Source organism: Prenolepis imparis, unplaced genomic scaffold, assembly GCF_030444845.1.
Source record: "Prenolepis imparis isolate NDT839.2.m4 unplaced genomic scaffold, iyPreImpa1.0 SCAF_8, whole genome shotgun sequence".
Lineage (NCBI taxonomy): Eukaryota > Metazoa > Arthropoda > Insecta > Hymenoptera > Formicidae > Prenolepis > Prenolepis imparis.
In genome coordinates, this window is record NW_028141166.1 from 7,241,629 (window position 1) to 7,264,247 (window position 22,619).

The 22,619-nt window shown below is 36.7% G+C and overlaps 1 protein-coding gene across 4 annotated transcripts in view; it reads left to right on the top strand.

Moving 5' to 3' along the window:
• Hipk (Homeodomain interacting protein kinase) overlaps positions 1 to 22,619 on the top strand; it is a 104,850-nt gene extending 82,231 nt beyond the window's left edge. The window contains exons 8-23 of one of the 4 annotated variants that reach the window (XM_083044625.1): positions 2,127 to 2,459; positions 2,572 to 2,664; positions 2,776 to 2,994; positions 3,066 to 3,438; positions 3,515 to 3,732; positions 3,840 to 4,163; positions 4,269 to 4,448; positions 4,554 to 4,700; positions 4,786 to 4,950; positions 5,177 to 5,604; positions 6,055 to 6,144; positions 6,671 to 6,970; positions 7,316 to 7,478; positions 7,696 to 7,919; positions 8,334 to 8,615; positions 8,922 to 22,619. In XM_083044625.1, coding sequence (XP_082900751.1) covers positions 2,127 to 2,459; positions 2,572 to 2,664; positions 2,776 to 2,994; positions 3,066 to 3,438; positions 3,515 to 3,732; positions 3,840 to 4,163; positions 4,269 to 4,448; positions 4,554 to 4,700; positions 4,786 to 4,950; positions 5,177 to 5,604; positions 6,055 to 6,144; positions 6,671 to 6,970; positions 7,316 to 7,478; positions 7,696 to 7,919; positions 8,334 to 8,615; positions 8,922 to 9,120 — 3,738 coding nt within the window. In that variant the 3' untranslated portion in view covers positions 9,121 to 22,619. Of the gene's footprint in view, positions 1 to 2,126; positions 2,460 to 2,571; positions 2,665 to 2,775; positions 2,995 to 3,065; positions 3,439 to 3,514; positions 3,733 to 3,839; positions 4,164 to 4,268; positions 4,449 to 4,553; positions 4,701 to 4,785; positions 4,951 to 5,176; positions 5,605 to 6,054; positions 6,145 to 6,670; positions 6,971 to 7,312; positions 7,488 to 7,695; positions 7,920 to 8,333; positions 8,616 to 8,921 lie in introns of those variants that run through there. The other 3 variants (XM_083044624.1, XM_083044626.1, XM_083044627.1) reach the window with 3 other exon arrangements.

The window sequence follows — 22,619 nt, forward strand, 5'->3', positions numbered from 1 at the left end:
GGTACCCAGTTACCCGTTCATTAACAGAAGGGTTAAATTATGCTTAAGAATTATATTGTCTAACTTTCTATCTGTCTCTCTCTCTCTCTGTGCTAATATCTCGTCTAATAATTGTCCCTTGGGTTCGCCTCGCGTCTTATCCGTCTTCGAAGTTTCCAAACTGCATCCTCGCGTTGGCTATAACTCGACGTCGATTCAATAACATCGGATGGCTTGCAGTTGCACGCTATAATGTCCTTTCGCTGATTCATCGCGCTCGTCTCCTAACATTCTCGCTTCACGATATACAAACGTCTTGTAATATGTTATTGCTATACAGTATATTGCGCGATTTTTTTTGCCGTCTTAATCGTCGCAATCGAGCCACATTTCCGACTCGATAAATAGGCATATTAAACTAATATTGCGCTCGTTCCTTTTAAACGACCAAGGCATGATCGAATTTCTTGGCACGCCTGATTCGCGATACTTTATAGCGATCGATAATAATAAGCATATGTGTCTGTCCTTGTGGATTTTCGGAACGTTCGATCGAATATATAATCGTGAAATGCTGCGACATATCTGAAGGTTAACGAGCTTCTAATTATACATAGAAAGTATCTCAATTTTCTCGACGCTCATTAATTTTCCAAGAGCAACGATGTACACGCACTTATAACGTCGTAGGAAAATGACGCCTATTACCGGGAACTTATGGATACTAACTACAAACGAATGCGCGATATATGTATGTATTTATACGTCATCCTCTGCGCGATCGATTCGAGAATCCTCGTCCCTCGAGAATCGCGGCCTGTGGTAACTGATAAAATGCTGTTTGACAAAAAAGACTGTTTGTCGTCGGATGTGAGATTAGTAGAATTTAAGCAGGATGTTGGTTTTCACGAAGAAAAAATATTAGCTATCCATAACTAAATTTTAGATGTCTCTATATTACACTGAAATTTATTAATTATTATGTCTAAATTTTAGCTCTCTGTGGTAACTATAATTTATTAATTATTTATATTAAATTTTTTATTATAAAATAATTTATTAAAATTATTAATTAAATATTTTTAACTATAATTTAAATAAGGGGAATTTCCTAAACTATTTAGACATGGTAATTAAATAAAATTTCAGGTATAATATAGAGATAATTTAGCTATGATAGCTAACATTTTGTCTATGTTGAAATAGAGAGTTTGCACACATCTACCCGGAGGCGAGTGCATCAGGGTATCATTGATGGTCCAAGGAGAATCTTCGCGCGAATAATTCGCTAATAATTCCTCCATAAAATTTCTCCCTTTCTTCCTCTCACTCGGTCCCTCTCTTTCTTTCTTTCTCTCTCTAATCAGAAATGTTCAGTTGGCTTATTAACGATATACATCGACGAAGAACTGCAATGTGCATATACGAACTGCGTAAGGATAATTACAGAGTGCGTTGATCACGTTTCGGTTGTCTATCGTAGCACCTGAGTGTCGCACGAATGCCGGCTTAGATAACGTTTCCGTATGGCGTAGTTAACTATCGATTGCTTTCAAGGCTTCCATTACATATTTCATGCCGACCATTCGTGGACGGAAAGTGCCGGGACGCTGGGACACGCGCGTGATGTCTGCGAAATTCTGTAGACGAGAGCCCGCAATTCCGATGACTATAGGTCCGACGATGATGATGATCATAGAGGGATTATTAGCGCGAGATCTCGCGGGAGGACGCGCTTCCTCGACGATCCCTTCGACGATGATCGACGAGCGAGTTGATTCACGGCCGGCGATGTTTCATAGCGCGCGAGGATGCACGATATAAATATTCCTCTCCTTCCCGCCCCGTTCGTTAATTAATCTTCAACGATGCGCGAATCACGCAATCGGCGTCGATCGAAGCCCTTCTTTGCGTGGAAAATTTCTGAAATCTCCGTTCGCAATCAGGTAATAGTATACGTACGTACCATTGTGCTGAGATGTGTTTTTGCGTTGCTTTGCCATCGGTTTAGGTCGAGAGATCTCGACTCGTCGCTGTCACTGTTTGCCGTTTATCCCGTTTCGCCCAATTACTCACGAAGATCTCCGTATTCGACGACGATCTCTTAACGTCCAAAAATTTTTGTATAAGGTATATTCCTCCTACAGAGAAAAACTTGGTCGAGGGAGGGTAATGGTGACGGTCTGGCAGTCCACTCCGCCAACGCGACTGCGAATGCGGTGGGTAGTTCTGTAGTGTCGCAGCACCATACCCAGCAGCAACAACAGCAGCTGCAGCAACAACAGCAGCAGCAACAGCACAACAAGCAGACGAGCATGACGGCGCATAGCAAGCAAGTGGCCAACGCGGCCAACGGAAACGGCGGTGGCAGCAATCCCCAGGGCGACGGGGATTACCATTTGGTGCAGCATGAAGTCCTCTACTCCATGACTAACCAGTACGAGGTCCTCGAGTTTCTCGGCAGGGGTACTTTCGGGCAGGTAAGAACTTGTAATATTAATTTTGTCTAAATATTCGAAGGTAGGAAAATTGCGTACAACAGTAGTACGTATTATACTGCGTAGCAACTATGCAGAGATAAATTTCTTGCAGGTTGTAAAATGTTGGAAAAAAGGAACGAACGAAATAGTAGCCATCAAAATTCTAAAGAACCATCCATCGTACGCGCGCCAGGGTCAGATTGAGGTGGGTTTCGAAATTAAAAAATTATAAAGTCACATGGCATAGAGGAAAACGAACTTATTCATAAATGTTTTGTTACGTTGTATTACAAGCTGTAATTTATCGGATTTACAGGTCTCCATCCTGTCTCGACTTAGTCAGGAAAATGCGGATGAGTTCAATTTCGTGCGCGCCTATGAGTGCTTCCAACACAAATCACATACCTGCTTGGTATTTGAAATGTTGGAACAGAATCTCTACGATTTCTTGAAGCAGAATAAATTCTCACCTCTACCTCTTAAATACATCAGGCCCATTCTCCAACAAGTATTGACCGCGCTGTTAAAATTAAAGGTACGCGTTAAACATTTACTCGATCGATGATGATAATTAACGAGTGCCTGACAGCCTCTTGCCTTTTACAGCAATTAGGATTGATTCATGCTGATTTGAAACCGGAGAACATTATGCTAGTGGATCCAATGCGTCAACCGTATCGAGTGAAGGTCATCGATTTCGGATCAGCCTCGCATGTATCTAAAGCAGTCTGTAACACCTATCTACAGTCGCGATATTACCGCGCGCCCGAGATCATACTGGGACTTCCGTATTGTGAAGCGATAGATATGTGGTCGCTCGGCTGTGTCGTTGCGGAGCTGTTTTTGGGATGGCCTTTATACCCGGGCAGTTCCGAGTATGATCAAATTCGATATATAAGTCAAACGCAGGGCCTACCGACGGAACATATGTTGAACAACGCTAGCAAAACAACAAAATTCTTTTACCGAGACATGGACAGTGTGTATCGATACGCAGAATAATAATATCGAATAGCGAGCACAGGTTTCTCACCAATTTCGCATATATATTTTAGGCACATATCCATTTTGGCGACTAAAGACACCGGAAGAACACGAAGCGGAGACTGGTATCAAATCCAAGGAAGCGAGGAAATATATTTTTAATTGCCTTGACGATATCGGTCAGGTTAACGTACCGACTGATTTAGATGGCGGTCAACTCTTGCCAGAGAAAGCGGACAGGAGAGAGTTCATTGACCTCTTGAAGAGGATGCTTACAATGGACCAGGTAGTAATATCTAATTGATGCTTTTGATTACAGAAGATGTGATTCTTTCATATATATATAAGAACGCAATGCAGTATTCTTCTCATACCTGTTTTGCGTTTGGATTAAAGGAGCGCCGTATAACACCCGGCGAGGCACTGAACCACGCATTTGTCACTCTGGCACACTTAGTCGATTACGCGCACTGTAACAACGTCAAAGCTTCCGTCCAGATGATGGAGGTTTGTAGGCGCGCAGGAGACTTTACCGCGAGTCCTGCGCATCATCAGGCTCCGCCGGCGCCTCAACCACCTCCACCAACGTCTTTAGTAGCCAATTTTGTACCTACTACGAATGGCAGTGCGGTGACTCTCACCTTCAACAACCAATTGACCAATCAAGTGCAGCGATTAGTCAGAGAGCACCGCACCGCGCAAACAGGATACGACAATCTGGTATGTGTATTCATATATTATATATTTTGTTTTTAATTATACCATTATAACATTATGTTAATATAAATTGATGTATATAATTTATATAATTTGTTTCCATTTCAGTACCAAATATATAGTAACAGCAGTCGACGGGCAACGCAGTACAGCGGGTCGTCTAGCGGATCCAATAGCGGGCGAAGCGGCGTGCACGACTTTCCGCATCAGCTGGTGCCTAGTATATTGTGTCCACCGCCCGGGTACCAGACGATGCCAAGTCCTGCAAAGCACGTAGTTGTTGCTCAGGTAAAAAAAAAAAAAAAAAAAAAAAAATAGTGACGCTATTGGGTATGAATAATTAGTGTTTGTTATTAGAATGATTAACTATTGATAATGAATTCGTTTTTACAGCCACCGCAACCGCAACAGGCCCCTTTGCAGATTCAACCGTCGATCATATCGCAGCAAGCCGTGGCCGCGGCAGCTGCAGCCGCTCAACAACAATACGCTGCGGTTCCTGTGTCTATGGTCGAAACTGGTCGGCAAATGTTGCTCACCGTAAGTAAAATAATATCGTTCTCCATTTCTGAATAACCATATATGGTGTCTAGTATGTTGATGTACGTTTGTAATCACATCATAGAATGCTGTGCAGACATCTTGGCCTGGTGGAAGTCGTCAGATGGCCGCTATCGTACCATCGTGGCAGCAATTGCCGCCACAGCATGCAGCCATACAACAACCATTGCTCAGCGATGCCGGTGATTGGGGAAGGCCTCTTATCGTCGATAGTTCTGCTATTCTACAGGTAGCACTTGTCAATAAACTGTTAGTGATATTTAATGAAAAGTTGTATGAGAAAGTTATAATTCATTAATATTTGCGTCTGGCTTTACTATCAGCTTTTCTTTCTTTTTCCTTTTTTTATTCATAATATATTATTTATTATCGTCATCTATTACGCAATTCTCGCGTTTCACATATCAAAATCAGTAAAATTCAGTTTTTAACTCATCTCCCTTGTTTTGGGGAAGGATCAGCGGCCGGTATTTCCTGTCACGGAGGTTTACAATACTAGCGCACTCGTCGAGCATCCTTCACAGAGCTGGGGCAAGCGTACCGTCACCAAACATCATCAACATCACGTTACGGTACCGCAGCAGACTCAGTATAGACACGAACATAAGAAAGAGACGCAACAATTGAGTCCTGTGAAGAAGAGAGTTAAAGAGAGCACACCACCCAGTAGTATGCGACGACACTCGCCGACGTCAAGCAGCCATTGGCAGGAACAGCCGGTGCAATCCCATCATCATAGCAGCAAGCACAGCAGTAGTCACAATGTGGAACATCAACCGATCGCATCCGTGCGACAGCAGACCATTACAATCGATGATACGCCTTCGCCAGCCGTTTCCGTTATCACGATTAGTGATAGTGAAGATGAGGCGTCTGGAAAATGGTAAGTGCGCCAAAGGTAGTATAGTCTGCATCCAGTATATTAAAAGTAGTAGTATTATTCAGAGATTCGATAAAACATGCACACGAGTCTGATAATTTCGTAGAGTTCAGATTTAGATATAGATGTTTGATAATCATATTTCTTCGCGAATAAATAAAACGCGATAATCGAACATTTTAACTGTATACTTATTTGTAGCATAGAAATTTGTATTTACTACGGTTATATCCAAATTTACCAATCAAACTGAGGAATTGGTAAATCAAGACAAGACTGAAAAAATTAGAATGTGTTGAAATTAAATAGAAACAAAAAAATAGATTAAAAGTACATTTTGTGCATCTCTAACATCGTGAACTGATTATCGTCTTTGTAAAAAATATATAGCACGCTTATATCTGTTAGCGCATTATCAGTTGGTAGTAGAATCACGCATGATATCATTGACAGCTGTGGAGACCGTCAGTGCAGCGCCTGTCAAAGTTTGGCAACACGCCTGTCGGGCGACGGACGTCCTGTCCGTGAAGAAGTCATACGAAGGTATATAAATGTAATGTGCCGTAAAAACGGTACGATTAACAATAATTAATTAAGTTTTATTGAGAATACGCAGTTAACAAATTGAATGTCATGACAAAATTGATTTCTTTCGAAATTGACTTTGTTAAATTTTAATTTAAAAAAATAATCTTCTTAGATATATGCTTTACTTTGGAAATCTTGAAAAATTAACCTAGTCATCAGTAAAATCATATATATTTATCTATTATATTTATTTATCATATATATTATAAATTTTCTAAAATTATACTCCATTTTGCGAAAAATAATACTTTAATTTAAAACTTGGTACTACGGGTGTACTTAGGGATCTGGTTGCGCAGCTTGGCGTGAAACCACTATCGACTAACACGAAATTAAAATCTTTTTAGTAACAAATATCGTTGCAAATTAGCATGTAATATTTCGCACACGGATACAATGTTAACTTGTCGATGGATAAAGCACGCAACGATGACATCTCGATGATTTGGAATAAAGAGATCTTTTCTGCTTGAACTTGCAGTACTCAGTCCACGCCGCGCGTTGTACAAATGCAGCAGCCAACGAGTCACACGAGTCACACGAGTCACACGAGCAGTCACCAACACACGAACGGCCACGTTTCGCATAGCAGCAGCTCGTCGTCGCATCGAGCGCAACGCAAGAACGTCATCAGCTGTGTCACCGTCGGCGATAGCGATGGCGAAGCTAGTCCAAGCCGTACGCATGCTCATTTGTATCAATATCTACCGCAACATCCGCAGCATCAACAGACTACGCAGTTGATCAAGCACGAGCCACAACAGCAACATCACGTTAGCAGGTGAGGGTACAATAATGATACAGGGAGAAGGATTTTTCCTAAAATCTTACTGCTTTGTTTATTTTTAATTATTATTTTATATTCTGACCTGACGTTCTTCGACAAGACAAATTTCTATAAAAATAAGAAATATTGCTAGGATCATGAAGAGAATGAGTAGGAGAACTTTGCGGTCTATATTTTTAATTACGCGATACATTGAAAGATACATTAAAAGTATCTCGCTTTGACTTTGATCTTGGATAGACAATATTATTATTAATAATGCAATAATTTATAGTTTTATTTATGATACGTATTACTAATAAATATTTGATTAACTTTTCTTGTTATTATTTGCAGCAGTAGCTCAGGATACTCTTCTCAGTCACAAAAGAAACGGCTGTTGGCGAAAGTGCAGTCTGAGTGCAACATGGTGAACGTTGCAACGAAACCGGAACCCGGTGTAGAATATCTTGCACCACATCCGTGTCACGCGCCAGCTTGCAAAGAGCCACCGACCTATCAGGTTAATTAACAATTCCTATTCAATCAATTCTACTTGTTTAATTTATTTCTAATCTTTTATTTGCAATTCATGTTGTCCATCCACCCGTTCATTTAGTACTTCACGAAACATCCGGCGAAGAAAAGATGGGAGGGAGGAAAAGATGAGTCACTGAGTCGCGTCTGCGTTATTTTTGTTCTTTTTTAGTAATTTTCTTCGATTAATATTTGTTTTCTAGGATGACGTCTATGACATGCATGACCACTTCTTGCAGTATGTGACCACGAGTAGCGCGCATCCTCATCTTCAAGAGCAGCATATCGTGTATACGACCGGCACGGACAAACGAGTATCCTGGCCCGGAAAACGGGCTGAATATAAGCACGAATACGTTCAACCACCGGCTGCACACTCTCGAGACCATCAAAAGTGGGTGGTGGCCAATCCTGTGCATCAATATAGGTGAGAGAATCTCCCTTTTCAGCATCATTACTTTATCCGTATCTTTAATCGAGACATGTAATCGCGATTACGAGAGATCTCTTGAATGGTTTACTGTATCTCTTGAATGCGATACTATACGTATTGATGATTCTCGTTCGAGCAACTATTACATGTATGCAAACCTTTTTCAGAATAAAATTAAAATATTTCAATAATAAATCAAATATTTATATTAACGATGATAAATGTAAAATCATCATGATTCCATAGAATATCTCCTATAATTTAATTTCTTTAAATAGACATGTTGCAATAAGTAAATAAAACAAAAACAATAAATAAAATAAATAAAAACAATAAATAAATAAAAAATAAATAAAACACGTGTGAGTCGTATATAAGGAGAGATGGATTTTGTTTTGCGATTTGTAGGCAGACCCAGGTAGTAGGTACGGCAGCCCATCCGGGTCATAGCCACAGTCATCATGGGCATCCGGCTCATCTGAGTCCAGGCGGCAGTGGAGGTGGCAGAAGTCCCGCTGGCGGGCCCGTGATAGGAAGTGCCCAGCATTTGGGGCAACCTCTCTATCAGGAATACGCTCACGTGCGCTCGAGAGCGGTGCCGCCTCCCGTATACGTTACCGCTGCGCCCTCGCAGGCTGCTACCGCTATTCAGCAGCAACAAGTGCCCACTTATCAAGGATTCACACCCGGGTGGGTAATTGGAAAATTAAGTTGATGCATGCATGCCTCTTTTACCATCTATGATATCTTGTTCTAGCGTTAACGCTTAACTTCAATATTCAATTCTTAGATATTAATGTTTAAACTCTTTATAATTAAAAGAAATTAATTATACAATTATATTAATTGAACAGTTAATAGTCGAACTATTTTCCATATCCCGAGTTTATTCTCAAAATAAACGGCCAATCTGTATATATTATAAGAAAAACTTATCATTTCTTTTTTTAGAGCTTTGTGAAGACTTTCTAATGTGCGTTATCCCGTTTTTTACAGCTCGTCTCCATTAACGTTGTATGATTCTAGTCGAGCGTTGCCACCGCCAGCTCATCACAGCTCGGCCAGACCGTTACTGGCAAGTCACGCAGCACATCCGTTGCCTGCGCATATGCAGCCTACAGCTGTTTATGGATTGGCCCCGCTATCGCCAGCCAAACACCAATATCAACCTTCCGGTTTATGGTTCACCGAATAAATTATTCGATATCCAGTCGTGGATAAAGAGTACGTCGTACGAGCGAAATGTAATAAGTAATCGCACGAATTTTCTGGGAACTTACGAGCCGCTTGTGCCAATCGGTGAACGCGTAATCGATTAATATAAATAAATGTAACGGAGAAAATAAGAGCGTGCACATTTTTTGTGCACTTGGCCAGTAAAAACGGAGCGGGGTGGGAGCGTCCGAACTGTTGCAATTTGCGAATACGAATATCGATATTGTGCATACACTTATACTTGGAATTTACGATTGCGAGCAAGTTTTTGCCGAACGAAAAGCAGTAGAGAGCAGTAGAGATGTGTTTAAAGATAAAATTTTTGACAATCCGTCCTATATATATATATATATAAGCAGCGACCACTCCCTTTCGACCCCCCGCTCTCTCATAGGAAACGAAACGCTACATCAGTGTAATTAGATTTCTTTGTATATGTTTGTTACGTCTCTTATGTGTTTGAAATAGTCCCATCGCGACAAATTCATAAGAAGATCATAAAGGAAAAGGATACGTAAACATAAACAGAAATCTCATTACAATTTTTCTTTTCTTTTTTTTTTTCGTTCAATTCGAAGAGATATATATACATATATATATCTCGGCGTATGCGGCATGCTGTATCAAAATTTCGTAAGTTTCCAGAGATATACCGAAGTTTTATTACGAGAGGTAAAGTTTATAAGGACACTGTGTGTACAGACCAAAATTTTCTATCGAAATGTCCGGATCTATTTAACGTCCACATGCGCATAGTTTCCCCTGTATTTGTAAATATACATATATACTTATACATATATATATATATATATATATATATATATATATATATATATATATACACAAATATGAAACTGGCATGTAAACTTAAATAGATCGGGAGCATCGATATCGACGATAGAAATATTTGTACGTGAAATTCGGCGATGCCGAATTTCATGTGCGCGTGAAACTGTGAAACAAATATCGTTCATATATGCGATTTATATATTTGCGATTTAATTTAAAATACGAATGAGAGTCTGCATTTCTTTACGATATGTCGAGGAAACATATCGCGCGCGCGAGTATCTTATTTTTAATGCTCACAGAATCATTTTTAGCAAACTTTATATATCTATATATATATTTTTTTTTCTCGGTCGTTGCAATAATAGCGATCGCGATTTTGTTCTTGTTCGTGGGATGTTTGATTGTATTAAGAGAATATTTCGCTACGGGATATAGTGTGCTGTAGTCTTTTATGATATTTTATTCATAACGGGTACTCAAAACTAACGAGGTAACCACATTATTCTTCGTAGTTTGCAGCGTGTTACTCACAAGTATACGTTAATACACACATACACCCATATATTATTTAGTTGTACTATATATTCGGAATTTCAGATAGATATAGATTCGAGTATATAGAGAATTATATTCGGGTTGTCGTAAGTGTAGAGGAGTATTCGTCAAAAAAACAAATAATACACACAAGAAATTTAGATTCAAGTCACGAATTTATTAAGATGATTACGCGACATCCGAATTGACGAAAGCTTTGACGTGCCTTTTTTGGAACAGTCCTATAATATTATTTATTTTATTCTTACGTTATTACTTTCTCAGTCGTTTATTTCCATCGTCAAACGTCATTTTCATCGCTATAGCATTTCATCGTCATCCCCATCATCGTTGCTACTAATCGTCATCGTTCTCATGCCTAATAATATTTTGTTCTAAATTGTGTAAATAGCGTGTTACGGGCAATCTGCCTTAAGTTTATGGTCTAAAACGCGAAATAGTGACCATAGTTTTGAAGGATTCATGAATTGTATATATAGGTTTAATGACTTCTCTCGTTAATATTTCTTTCTCCAGTAATCCTTTGCATTTTGGCTGAGGCTGTTATCAAGTACATTGCACAAATCACTCAGTGAGGAAAAAGAGAGATATTTGGAGAAAGCGATAGTTTCTATTTCCAGAGTAGAGTCGAGAGATTTTTTTTTTTTTTTTTTTTTTTTTCGAATATCGAGAGGGAAAGAGAAAGGCAAAAACGCATCCTATATGAAAGAAATGCCAAACAGCAATAAAGTATAATAATGGGTCTTGTATTAAAGAATTTCTCGCGGATATCACAAATCGTATATTGCATACATTTCCGCATACATAGATTTTTTTTTCTATAATTGTAATGATGTTTAGAAAGAGAGAGAGAAAAGTTCTTTTTTAGAAATAGAGTTTTCACGAAACTGGTTTTCACAATTCCGTTCTTCTCATCGAATCACGTTCTTCCTCGTTGCATTTTCTACGTCAGTATCTAAACTAAAGTCAGCATCTTACATTAATGGATTTTCATTTTACTTGTAGAAAAGAGACATCATCATTCTCTCAGGCAGTATCGTCGACGCGATACACCATATTCTTCAGGTATCGGCGTCGTTTTACGCAACTGCTAAAATACATGTATTTCGTGATTTTATGGAATAACGCTTAGGCATTGTTTTGCTCTAATTCTTCTATCGATAAATAAATGTATAGAGTGGTGTAACGCGGTAAATATTCAGCATATATGGGATTAATTGCGGTATGTTGTTTAGAGTGATTCACGTCCAGAGTTTAATTAGAGATATTTTACACGTAGAGAGAAAGAGAGAGTGTATGTGTGTGTGTATATGTGAAAGAGGGAAAGAAAAGGAAGGAGAAAATTATAGAATATAATAGATAAATGAAGATATATATATATATAAGTGTAGTGTAGGGTGTAACGGAGTTTTAAACACATGTTACCGGTATCATGAGAAGAGAAACCCTTTTACGCGATACAATATACAGCTGCAATTTAACTATATATATATATTTAACTTATAGAGCAGGGCCGTTTCGGCTATCGGGTCCATGATAGCCTCGCAAATCTCTCGAGTGCCTTTATATCGAGAGGCATCAGATGAATCGATGTAAATCTGTAAAACGATCGTCGGACTCGTTTCGGCAAAAGAGCGACGTCTATATAGACCTCTTCTCTTCGTTTCTCTTCTTTATTTCTACAATTACAACGCAGTTTATCCCTCCCTTGTCTTAAGGTCTTAATAAGCGATTTGCCCAACATCCCCTTTCGTATACGCATCGATACGTTTACATTGTACGAAAAGAAAAAAAAAAAGAAATATTTAATCAACTCGATGTGCCTGTTTAACGAATAATCGTATTTACACTGGGTAATTAATTAATTGTAACTGTGGGAAAAGAGAAAGGGATATAAAAGTAGAATTTGGGAGGTCGTTTTTTCTTTTTCTTCGACATAGACTGAACGCGCTATCGCGTTACAATCATGGTGTAAAACTTACGTTACGTATGTTGATATCCAATTCTTGGGTTTCGACGTAACTGAGTCTATTCACGCCTACAATATTGTATATGTATACATACACATACATACATACATACATACATGCTTCCACGTATGACAGTATAGAGAGATACTCGCGTCGCATTAATTTAAAAAAAAAACTACCATATATACCCTTCTCCATATGAGAGTCGTGAGAGAAAAAAAAAGTCATATCCTTAGGTTTCATCCCCTATACATACTATAATGTTGTATGCGCGCACATATACACATATGTATATGTGCGTGAGCTGTAATAATAGTCATAGCACGCGTAGAGTGATAAGTTTTTTTTTTTTTTAATTTCATATCTTTTTCGTATACACTTCGTATACGAAATCATTAGACCGACAGAATTTTTCAGTCACGTTTCTCTCACTCCACTTCACGAGCAAGTCTTGACTGACGATTATAGGATTTCTATTATCGGAATTATAAGGAATGAACGTGGATGGAACGTTCCAATTATTATTATAGATCTCGCTAAAGTGTTATTTTTCTTCAGGGAGAGTTTTATTGACAAGAGTACATAATAAGAGATGTATAAACGTGTGGTAGAGAACAGAAATCTTTAGGTGACATATCGACTATTTTAAGGGGTACAAAAAAAACACGCGCGCGGACCACTATAATAGGTCATCGACTTGATTTCGTTGTTGCATTTCGTATATTGTCTGTAAAATTTTTTCCGGTCGGTCGTCGGTCAATGCGTGCTTTCATTTCAGAGCATCACATGTTGCTAATTAAAACACATGCATACACATACATACACACACACACACATAACTACACGTAATAAGCTATTTAAATAAAAAGAAGTAGAGACGCTATAAAACGCTGTGTGAAAAATTAAGTAAAAGATACCGTAATTGTATCAATGGTTCTAGTTGTGATATTTTATTATAATGCTGATATATATATGTATATATTCGTGCGCAATTAACTTTGAGCGGGTTTCCTCGCGTGCCCGACGTATATATCGCGAGATATAAAGCATAGTAGAGAAATTGTATATCTTAATCTTAACGTATTAATTATATGCGGAAGAAGGGGAGGGCGAAGATTATAGGGTTGTTGCGATAAATAATCCATAATGATCGATATAACATTATTTTCGATGGTTTTGTTTTCTTTCATCGTATCGGAGTATTATTCAAAATGTATCAAAATTTAATGTTGTATGATTTTTGGAATTGTTTCGTTATTTGTTACAAGTTGTGAAACTACTAAATTCCTTGATTTCGAGATATAAATCCGATTTATGTATAACTCTGATCTTTAAAAAACCGAAAAGAAAAATAATTGTTTAAACATTTATACATACACAATCGCGCGCAACTGTAATAGTTATTTTCGTTCAGATAGAATATGATAATAACATTAAGGTATAAGTATTTAGTTCTTTTGATCGTTTTTGAATATGTACATACGTTTCTTATTACATCCGGGGGGGGGGGGTGATATATTAGTCTTAGGTGTAGTGCCTAAAGTGATGAGATTGTGTGTCTGATAATAAGATTTATTTAGCATGGGATCTTCGAGTTAGTCCTGCACTGATACAGGAAGAATTTACTGGATCACGAATGATTACCAGGAAACAGGTGTTATTTGTATTAAAATTATTCAATTATATTTAAAAAATTGATGGTTTTAATATTAATAAACCTTTGTCGGGGCGAAAGAGAGGGATGATATAGCGCGAGCAATATTTCTTATGTATTGGGGCTGCAGTTTATTTATAAAAGTCAACTGCAAAATCGGGAAACGCTTAGATGTACTTAGCGTGGGAAGATATTCGTGGTCAAATGTAAACAAAAAAAGAAAAAAAGAAAATAGCATAAGGGAGAAGGCTTACAATTTCATTGTTAGGACTGTAATATTCATCGCGTTGTACGGGATAGTTTGTATAAAGTTATGTTATCATTGTAAACAAAGTAACACTGACTCTCTCACGAGAGAGAGAGAGAGAGAGAAAGAGAGAGAGATAGATATGTAGCTATATATAATATATAGGAAAGAATAACATATTTTTAGAGTTAATAGAGGATTGATATTGTACTGTGCTCCGTAAATTATTGAACATTTCTCTTTCTTAAGTTCTCCATTTGCTACGTTGCTCGTCGTAATCGGACCACATTTGCAAGTATAGACAATTGTTAGCTAAACAACTTCCGGTTAATATCTACAAATCTATTTAAATATGTATTTGATTCAATATTTCTATTAATAATCTAAAAATTTTTTTATTTCATCAAAGTAAAAATATATGTGTAAACTTATTACTACATTTACATCAAATTTAGAAGAGCGTAACATTTTCGACGTGAGAATGAAAAAAGTCTTAAAACAAAAAAAAAGAGACGGCAATCCTATATATGTTTAAAATTTAAGGGAGCTTGACATTTTTTTATCTAAAGCAGAATATAATTATTGAAGTTGACTTAGACCCCAGAGAGTTCTAAAGTTGTCGTTACTAGAATAAATGAAGTCCGATTAGAGAAGCAAAGATAGATAGTTTATCGCGTGCGGGTAATTAATATATAATAAGGTATAGGAACGACGAGATTCACACTATATCTGACTGTTCTTCGATGTTCTTAATGTTCACTATTATACTATGGTAATATATATATATATATATATGTAACGGCAAATAATAATTAACGGTGGGACTTGTACTATATATACGTTTATCGAGATTTACGCATAATGCTGTATTATAAAAACATTAGTCATAGGTGAAGAGAAAGAGAGAGAGAGAGAGAGATAGTATCCTCGTATGTATAGACACATCACTGTTTAGATTCTCTGGCCGTTTCACCTACGTGTGACTGATAGAGGCAATTTAAAATTAGGCGTGTCTCTTTTTAGTACAGAAAAGATTTCTCTCCACGAGTCGGTAGTAAATTTGATGTTTTATAAATCGAACGTATTTTAGACTCTTTCTTCCTAACGTAACATAGAGGACGATCCAGTCGCAGACTCTTTATTATAGTCGTCGGATCGCTTGTATGCATTGGACCAGACAGAAATCAATTGTTATTGTATTCGTATTTGTAAAATCAAAAGATAGAGAGAGAGAGAGAGAGACGTGCGTAATTAGGAGACTTTTTTACAGACGCAGGCCGTTTTTTGCTCTTTCGAGTCTCTTTTTGGTACGTAGACACGTTGAAGGGACCGAAGCGTCGTCGTCTCTTCTAAGTATCCAGCAAAACACTCTTCGTATATTTAATTACATCTCGTGTAGTGAAAGTATGGGCAGTATTTAGTTCTTCGCTATTCATGACACATTTTAGATTTCCGATATAGTCATTAAAAAACTCGAGAAAATCAACACAGGAGGATAAAACTTTAGCAGAGGTGCGAAAATGTCCGTCTAATCTTTGGACTCTATATTTTATAAGTCAAACACTTGCATTATATTATCTCGATAAAATATATTGCTACGCTATGTATTTGTACCGCGTGTTAAATGAACGTCTCGTTCGTGTATTTCAATTGTATTATGATTGTGTATGATGATAGTAATGACGCAAGCTGCATAATTATTGATACATCGATTTTACACGATATCATGATTATAAGTATCGTCTATTTGGATTACATCGTATGAATTCTCCAATTAAAATATGAATCAATTACGTTCTCTCGACACGTATTCCACGATCTTTCCAGTTTGTTTTTGTTTTAATTTAGCTAATTATCATCCTATCACGAGTCCACGAAAATATTTAGGCTTGTATTAATATATCGCATTTAATACTGGAGTTTGGTCTGATTTTGAGTCCGATTCTGCGAATTTTGTTTGTTTAAACGAGAAAAATCTTCATTAGCTTCTCGTATCTCGCATGACCATTTTTATATATCATAAACGCGAATCTCAATTGTCAAATAATAATATCGCACATGATTCTTTACATCGAGATCGTTCATTCTGTTTAATTTCTTTCGGGAAAGAATTTTCATAGCGTTGCCTTATTAATGACTTATTGTCGATATAATATGATAATCATTAAAACGCGACATTCATACGTATTGCCGAGTAAATTAATTGTTAAAGTCATCGATATTAATATACTATCTGCCAAATCTCTTTCTCGTATGAACAAAAACACACATCACACACAATTACATATATCACAAAGGATCTACGCGCGGAGATTTTTAGGAGCGTTCCAGGAAAAAAAATCATCAAAATTATCATTTAATCTAATCGCCATAATAAGCCGAATAATATTATCGGTATCTCTAAATTCACGCGTGGATCTTTCTTTCGATTACACATATACACGCATACGCCAAGAATATAAGTAACCCCGACTTATCGTCCAAAGTGGCGAGTAAAATGAAGTTTCTAAAGTACGATTATTAAGTGTATAGAATGTTTTTAAGCTTTCGCAAAAAATCTCTTAAAGTATTGTAATCGTTGGCTGAGCCAAACAAAAACTGTCTCCGCTTGCATATGTGGTGGTCCCTTTTGCGGATTCGTTCTGTCAATATATACAGATATATGGTGAATATCTAAGTACGGATAGCCGACAAACAATTAATCGCTTCGGGTCGCTTTGGTACAGATATGTATCGCGTAATGCAATAAGATAATGTCGCTTATCGTTTAATTGTCATTCTTTTACATTTAGAGTTTTCGCTACGAATCTGCTATATGTATGTCATTTTTGTTGCCACTTATACTCGGGCGTCAGCTGTTAAAATCGAGATTTGACATTGGACCATCTCTTTTATAATAGATACGATAAATTTTCATCGCAAGCTCTTTCTCTTTCTAAAAAGTTATTCTATTCTTGATCTGTTATCGCAAAGATATTTCATATATTTTAATTGATTTCGTTGATTAATATGTATAAAATATCGACTGCAGTGTGTTGTAACATTTCTTTCACACATCTTTATATATTTTTTTGGCAGTTTATTTTTCATTGTGATTTATTGAAAAATAACTCTCTCTGATTGAAGAAAAAAAAATATATAAAAATAATTGACGTGTGTGCGTGTGGATATATGCAAATACAACGCAAGTTAAAGCAACATAGAACAGTGTCTTTAGCAAGAATATAGTTACTATTACAAAGTAAAAAGAAGTTCTAATTAAGAGATTTAGAGTAGACTTAGATAGAGCGTGCCTTGCGTTATCGTGACACCGACATCACTGGATGTCACTTCTTCTTCGGGATCGTATCCGTACTAATCCGTACTTAGATATTCGATAAGTGTGCATTTTATATGTATATATATATATATATATATATATATATATATATATAAAATATATGTATAAAATGTATACATATACACATCTCTACATATATAGATGCATAGATAATAGATAACGTATGCATAAATAGATATATACACACACATACCTGCATATATATTATAAATATTACATCCATATATTATAAATAATATTCATATTATGTAACAAAAAGCTTATGTACGTGCGACGGATTATTCCGGAGGTCGACCAGAGTACAAAGCGTAGATTTAGTTTGGCCTCGGAAATAGTCTGCGCACGCAGTCGAATCGAAGTCATCGACGAATGTTAGAGTATCGAAACATATATTTAACAACAACAAAAAAGTATGCGTAGTGTAGAGGAAAAACCGCCGACCGCCGCCACATTGTTTAATATCGTCGCATCGATTGAGAATTGAGAGATTGCCGTCTACTTTACTGACAATAAACGAAAATTACGGCGGATCGGGACGAACAAAACTTCTCTGGGGAGCTATTATGTATCAAATATTTGGAAGAAAATTCTGTTTTTAATCATATTTAATTATAAACACGCGAACAATCTGAAACAATCGGAATGAGATCATTATACTAAAATTATCATTGACAACCGAAGTGTGATTAGTTTGGAGATCTCGACAAGATATTCGCAATAATTTAAAAACTTATATTTCTAATCAAAATTGTAAACAAGTTACATAATGGCTCTCCTGACAAAGATTCGAATTTGGATACGCTTGTTTTTTTTTCTACGCGAATAATGATTAAACGAAGGATGATTGGATTTATGTGATGAATCTCTGGCAAATAAGATTATCGAAAAAAAGGGAAATTCTGTATAAAGAGAAAATTCCTGGTTCTCGATCGACGCGACGATCGACATTTGGCAAATTACACCGAACGTATATCTAAGCTACCAAAAATTCTAATCTCGTGATGCAACTCGTGACTATCAAGGGGGGGGGGGAGGGAGAGGGGGTGTAATAAAAAATGTAAAAAAAAAAGAAGAAGATAGATCGTCCAGTGATTCTTCATGGAATCCTTCGATAGTCACGAGCTCGTCGCTTTTTTCGATTAATAGGGATTATAATAATCGGTGACGACTTACTTAACGACTACAGAGAGCGTTTCTGAATTTTTTAAGTCGCGCATCGACACTAAGGTGCATATATCCTGCGGGCGCAAGAAGTCTATTTGATATTTATATTTTAATACACACACACGAGCCGATTATATTTAGTGTATTGTAATTATCGAGTATATTGATTAACCGTCCCCGGCCGTTCGTTCGCTCGCTCGTCGCGAAAGCTCCGCCGGAGGTTTCCGGAAGTTCCGGGCCTCAAGGATCGCGAGACGGAAGTGCAGAGGGGAAAAAAAAACGGGGGCGCGAGCGATCGGTCGGCGCGTGAGCCACGATTTTTCTGTATATTACTGTAGTATAATAATCAAACACTAAAGACTAATGCTTAAGGTGAGCGATGGAGGCTCCGTTGTAATTCGGAGTCGCAGTAGGTACATGTATGTATTCGCGAATTATTATGCAACGTAAACGTCGGATAGGAAGAAAGAGAAAGAGAAAAGAGAGAGAAGAAAGATTAGGAGAAAAATTAAAAAAAACGCATTTGACTAATTAACAGAGATACGCAGCGATATACAACAGACGTCACTGTGTCTTAGCTCGTAAAAAAAAAAATAATAAATGCGGATGTTCGCGCATCGTTCGCGAATAATCTGTGAACTGAGTTGAGTAGTGTTAAGCGCACTCTTCTTTTTTCTTCTTAAAGAAACATACTCTCCTTAATTTGCGTATTCGACAATTCCCGTGTCCATCAATAATATTCAGCTCGAACCAACGAAAATAATCTCCTGTAAACTATTATTCTACTATTACTTCCTGTGTCCTTCCGTTTTATATAAAATTAAGTTTCGCTGCTCCATTTTGCTAAGTTGAGTTAAACGCACTTCATTTTTCTTTTTTTATTTAACAGTGTTTAATTGCACGTGCGCTACTGAACTATCGATATTCTAAATCATCGAGCCAGAGAACATTTTGTATTTAAAAAATTAGATTTCTCGTATCTCTTATTTTCTGTATAAGATTTTTCGATCTTTTGCGATGAAAGAGCTTTTCCCAGCAACTGGAAGGGCACCACTTCCTTATACAAGTGTGATTTTCTAATATTAATCTCTTTTATATTAATATCGGTTTCGCTTAGTTTTAAACGAGAAAACCGGGATGGAGTGAATCTGAGTTCTAGCTTGACGTGTAATTGTGAAAATCTTTGATTTGCTCCAAAACGTAAACGTCAATTATCCCGATATTTGCGACTCTTACATTAGTCAAAAGAGAACTGAAGAAAAAAAAATAGCAGTTACTAAAATGTACGCCTAAGTCAGCTTGTCGCGCCTGAAAAAAATCGACTGTTCACATTTTGCTGGATATTATCAAGTAGCAGCATAGCAACGCAGCGATTTCGGAATGGAGGGGCAAGACAGATAGAAAGAAAGAAAAAAAAATTTTTTTAACTCTTACGTACCTGTTCTATACGTCTAAGTCCGCAATCAAAGTAATTGTTTTCACCGAAAGAAAGTGATCAAAATGAGACGTCGATCAAAAAGCCTCGCGTTTGTAATACGTAGACGAGAAATTTGTTAGGCACGAAACTCTCGAATCGTCCCTTTTTTATATGATACGCTGCATCGAATCCCACAATAGATAAACGTGATTAGAGATTAATAAATAAAAATAAATAATACTTTGTCTCGGCGCGCATCTCGCCAGATTCTGTACTTTGCTGTGCTGTCACATGACATTTTAAAGATCAATGTAACTAGATCAACCAATGTGATTCTGTGGCTTTATAGTATCCTCTCTATTTGCATTATATACTGAAAAATCAGCGTTTTGAAATCACGCTAAATTTAATGCTCATTATAGAGATGACGTGGATTTCCTATAGATCGAACACGGACTTCCTTTTCCTTTATTTTCGAGCTATAGAATGATATTGATTGTGAATTTTTGATAGACTTGTAGGGCATTTAAGAATCCACATATTAGATAATCGCATACGGGAACCGATCTGTAGAATGTTAAAAATTAACTGTGAGATAGAGATTGTTCGTCTGTAAGTTCCATAGTTTTTCATGATTAGAATGTAAGGATTTCTATTCTAATATATTAATGTGTTGGGCAAAGAAATATTGACTTCTCGAGAGTAGTGCGGGATTTTTTGCTGAGAGATACGAAATGTATGTAATAATTAATAATGTATATCTACTTCTCTTCTTATCGGCCAAGTCCTACATTAGATTATATACAGACAAGAATTGTCGTAGCCTAGAATACCTCTCAAATCTCCTAAACAAAAATGTTTCATGAATTTGAGGATCGCGAATAACGTCAGTTATTGTTCTTCTATCTTTGATTAATTTACGTGCGTACAATTGCAAAAGAACATATCAAGCCTCCAAAATTTTCGGTGAAAGAATAAAAAAAAAAAAAATGCAAATTATCCGCTTGCTTTCCAGAAATATATTTTTCATGCTTTACATTCTCTCTTTAGACTACACTTTTAGTCACAGATTTTACTGAACACTATCAAATCGTGTATGCATAAAGTTAATGTAAAAACAGATCGAACAATATAATCAATAGCAGCAAAGAGCCAATAGCGCAGGGAAAGTTTACAATACTTTTAAATTTTCATAAAAAATTTATAAATATCTCTGTCGAAAAACTTAGACGTACGTGTTAAATTTACGTGTCGTAAAAATGTGAATTTCTCCAAATTGCTTCCACTAATGTACATTTAATTGTTTGAACTTGATTAGAAATTCTTTCTTTTTTTTTAAATAGTGTATATATAAAAATAAACGAGAAATCCATGAGAGTAAAAACTACTAAATAATTTTAGCATATAGAGGAAAAGTTAATTATTTTCGCTATATTACGATCGATTGCACTTTGTATATGAAAAGTCGAATGCAAGATTGTTATTTGTGTCATCCTGTACACAGTGCATTGTCTACTTTTCCTTATCACGAAAAACTACGATTTCAATACACATACAGTTGTTACGTAAAATCAAATTACACGATTATTAATTAAGCACATGCGACTGAATAATCAATTTAAAAAAAAAAACAAGTAGGATACACATACGCTCGTAAATGTATAGTTTGCTCGTAGAGGACATGTACGGCTTTATATAATACCGGTGCGTTGTATGTTAGGACAAATGCATATATACGGCAGACCGATATTGTACTAAATAAACGAGTCAATTTACGAGCATTGTTATATATACGTATGTTATGATATATTAACTGATAAAACCAGGGTACATATTAAAAAAAAAAAAAAACTATGTATATGTGTAATACGTTTACACGCGAGCATCCCATCGCACACGAAACAATTATTGTGTATTATAAAATGATGTGTTCGGCGGGACGTGAAATAAAAAAAAAAAATAATAAATAAACTTATTTCACCGATTTTTTCGACCGTCGAGCACAATACGAAACATGTAAATGTATTTATTTAGAGATCATAAAGGGAGAAAAAAAAGTAGCGTTGCGTGTGTATGGTTGAAAATATTATAATAGAATATAAAAGGAAAAAAAAAAAGAGAAGCAGTATAAACTCGATACTAGACTGTCGTAGACTTATTAAAACTTATTATTATCGTTCCTGCCTATTTGCGCAATCTTTGACTGCAATATATTGTAAACACGTCGGACCAACGTCGTTGTGAGCAAATTAGCTGTAAATTTTCACACCGTTACAGCCTCTCGTCGTCGAGCACCGTCACTTTGCGAAAAAAAGAAAAAAAAAGAAAAAAAAAAGAAAA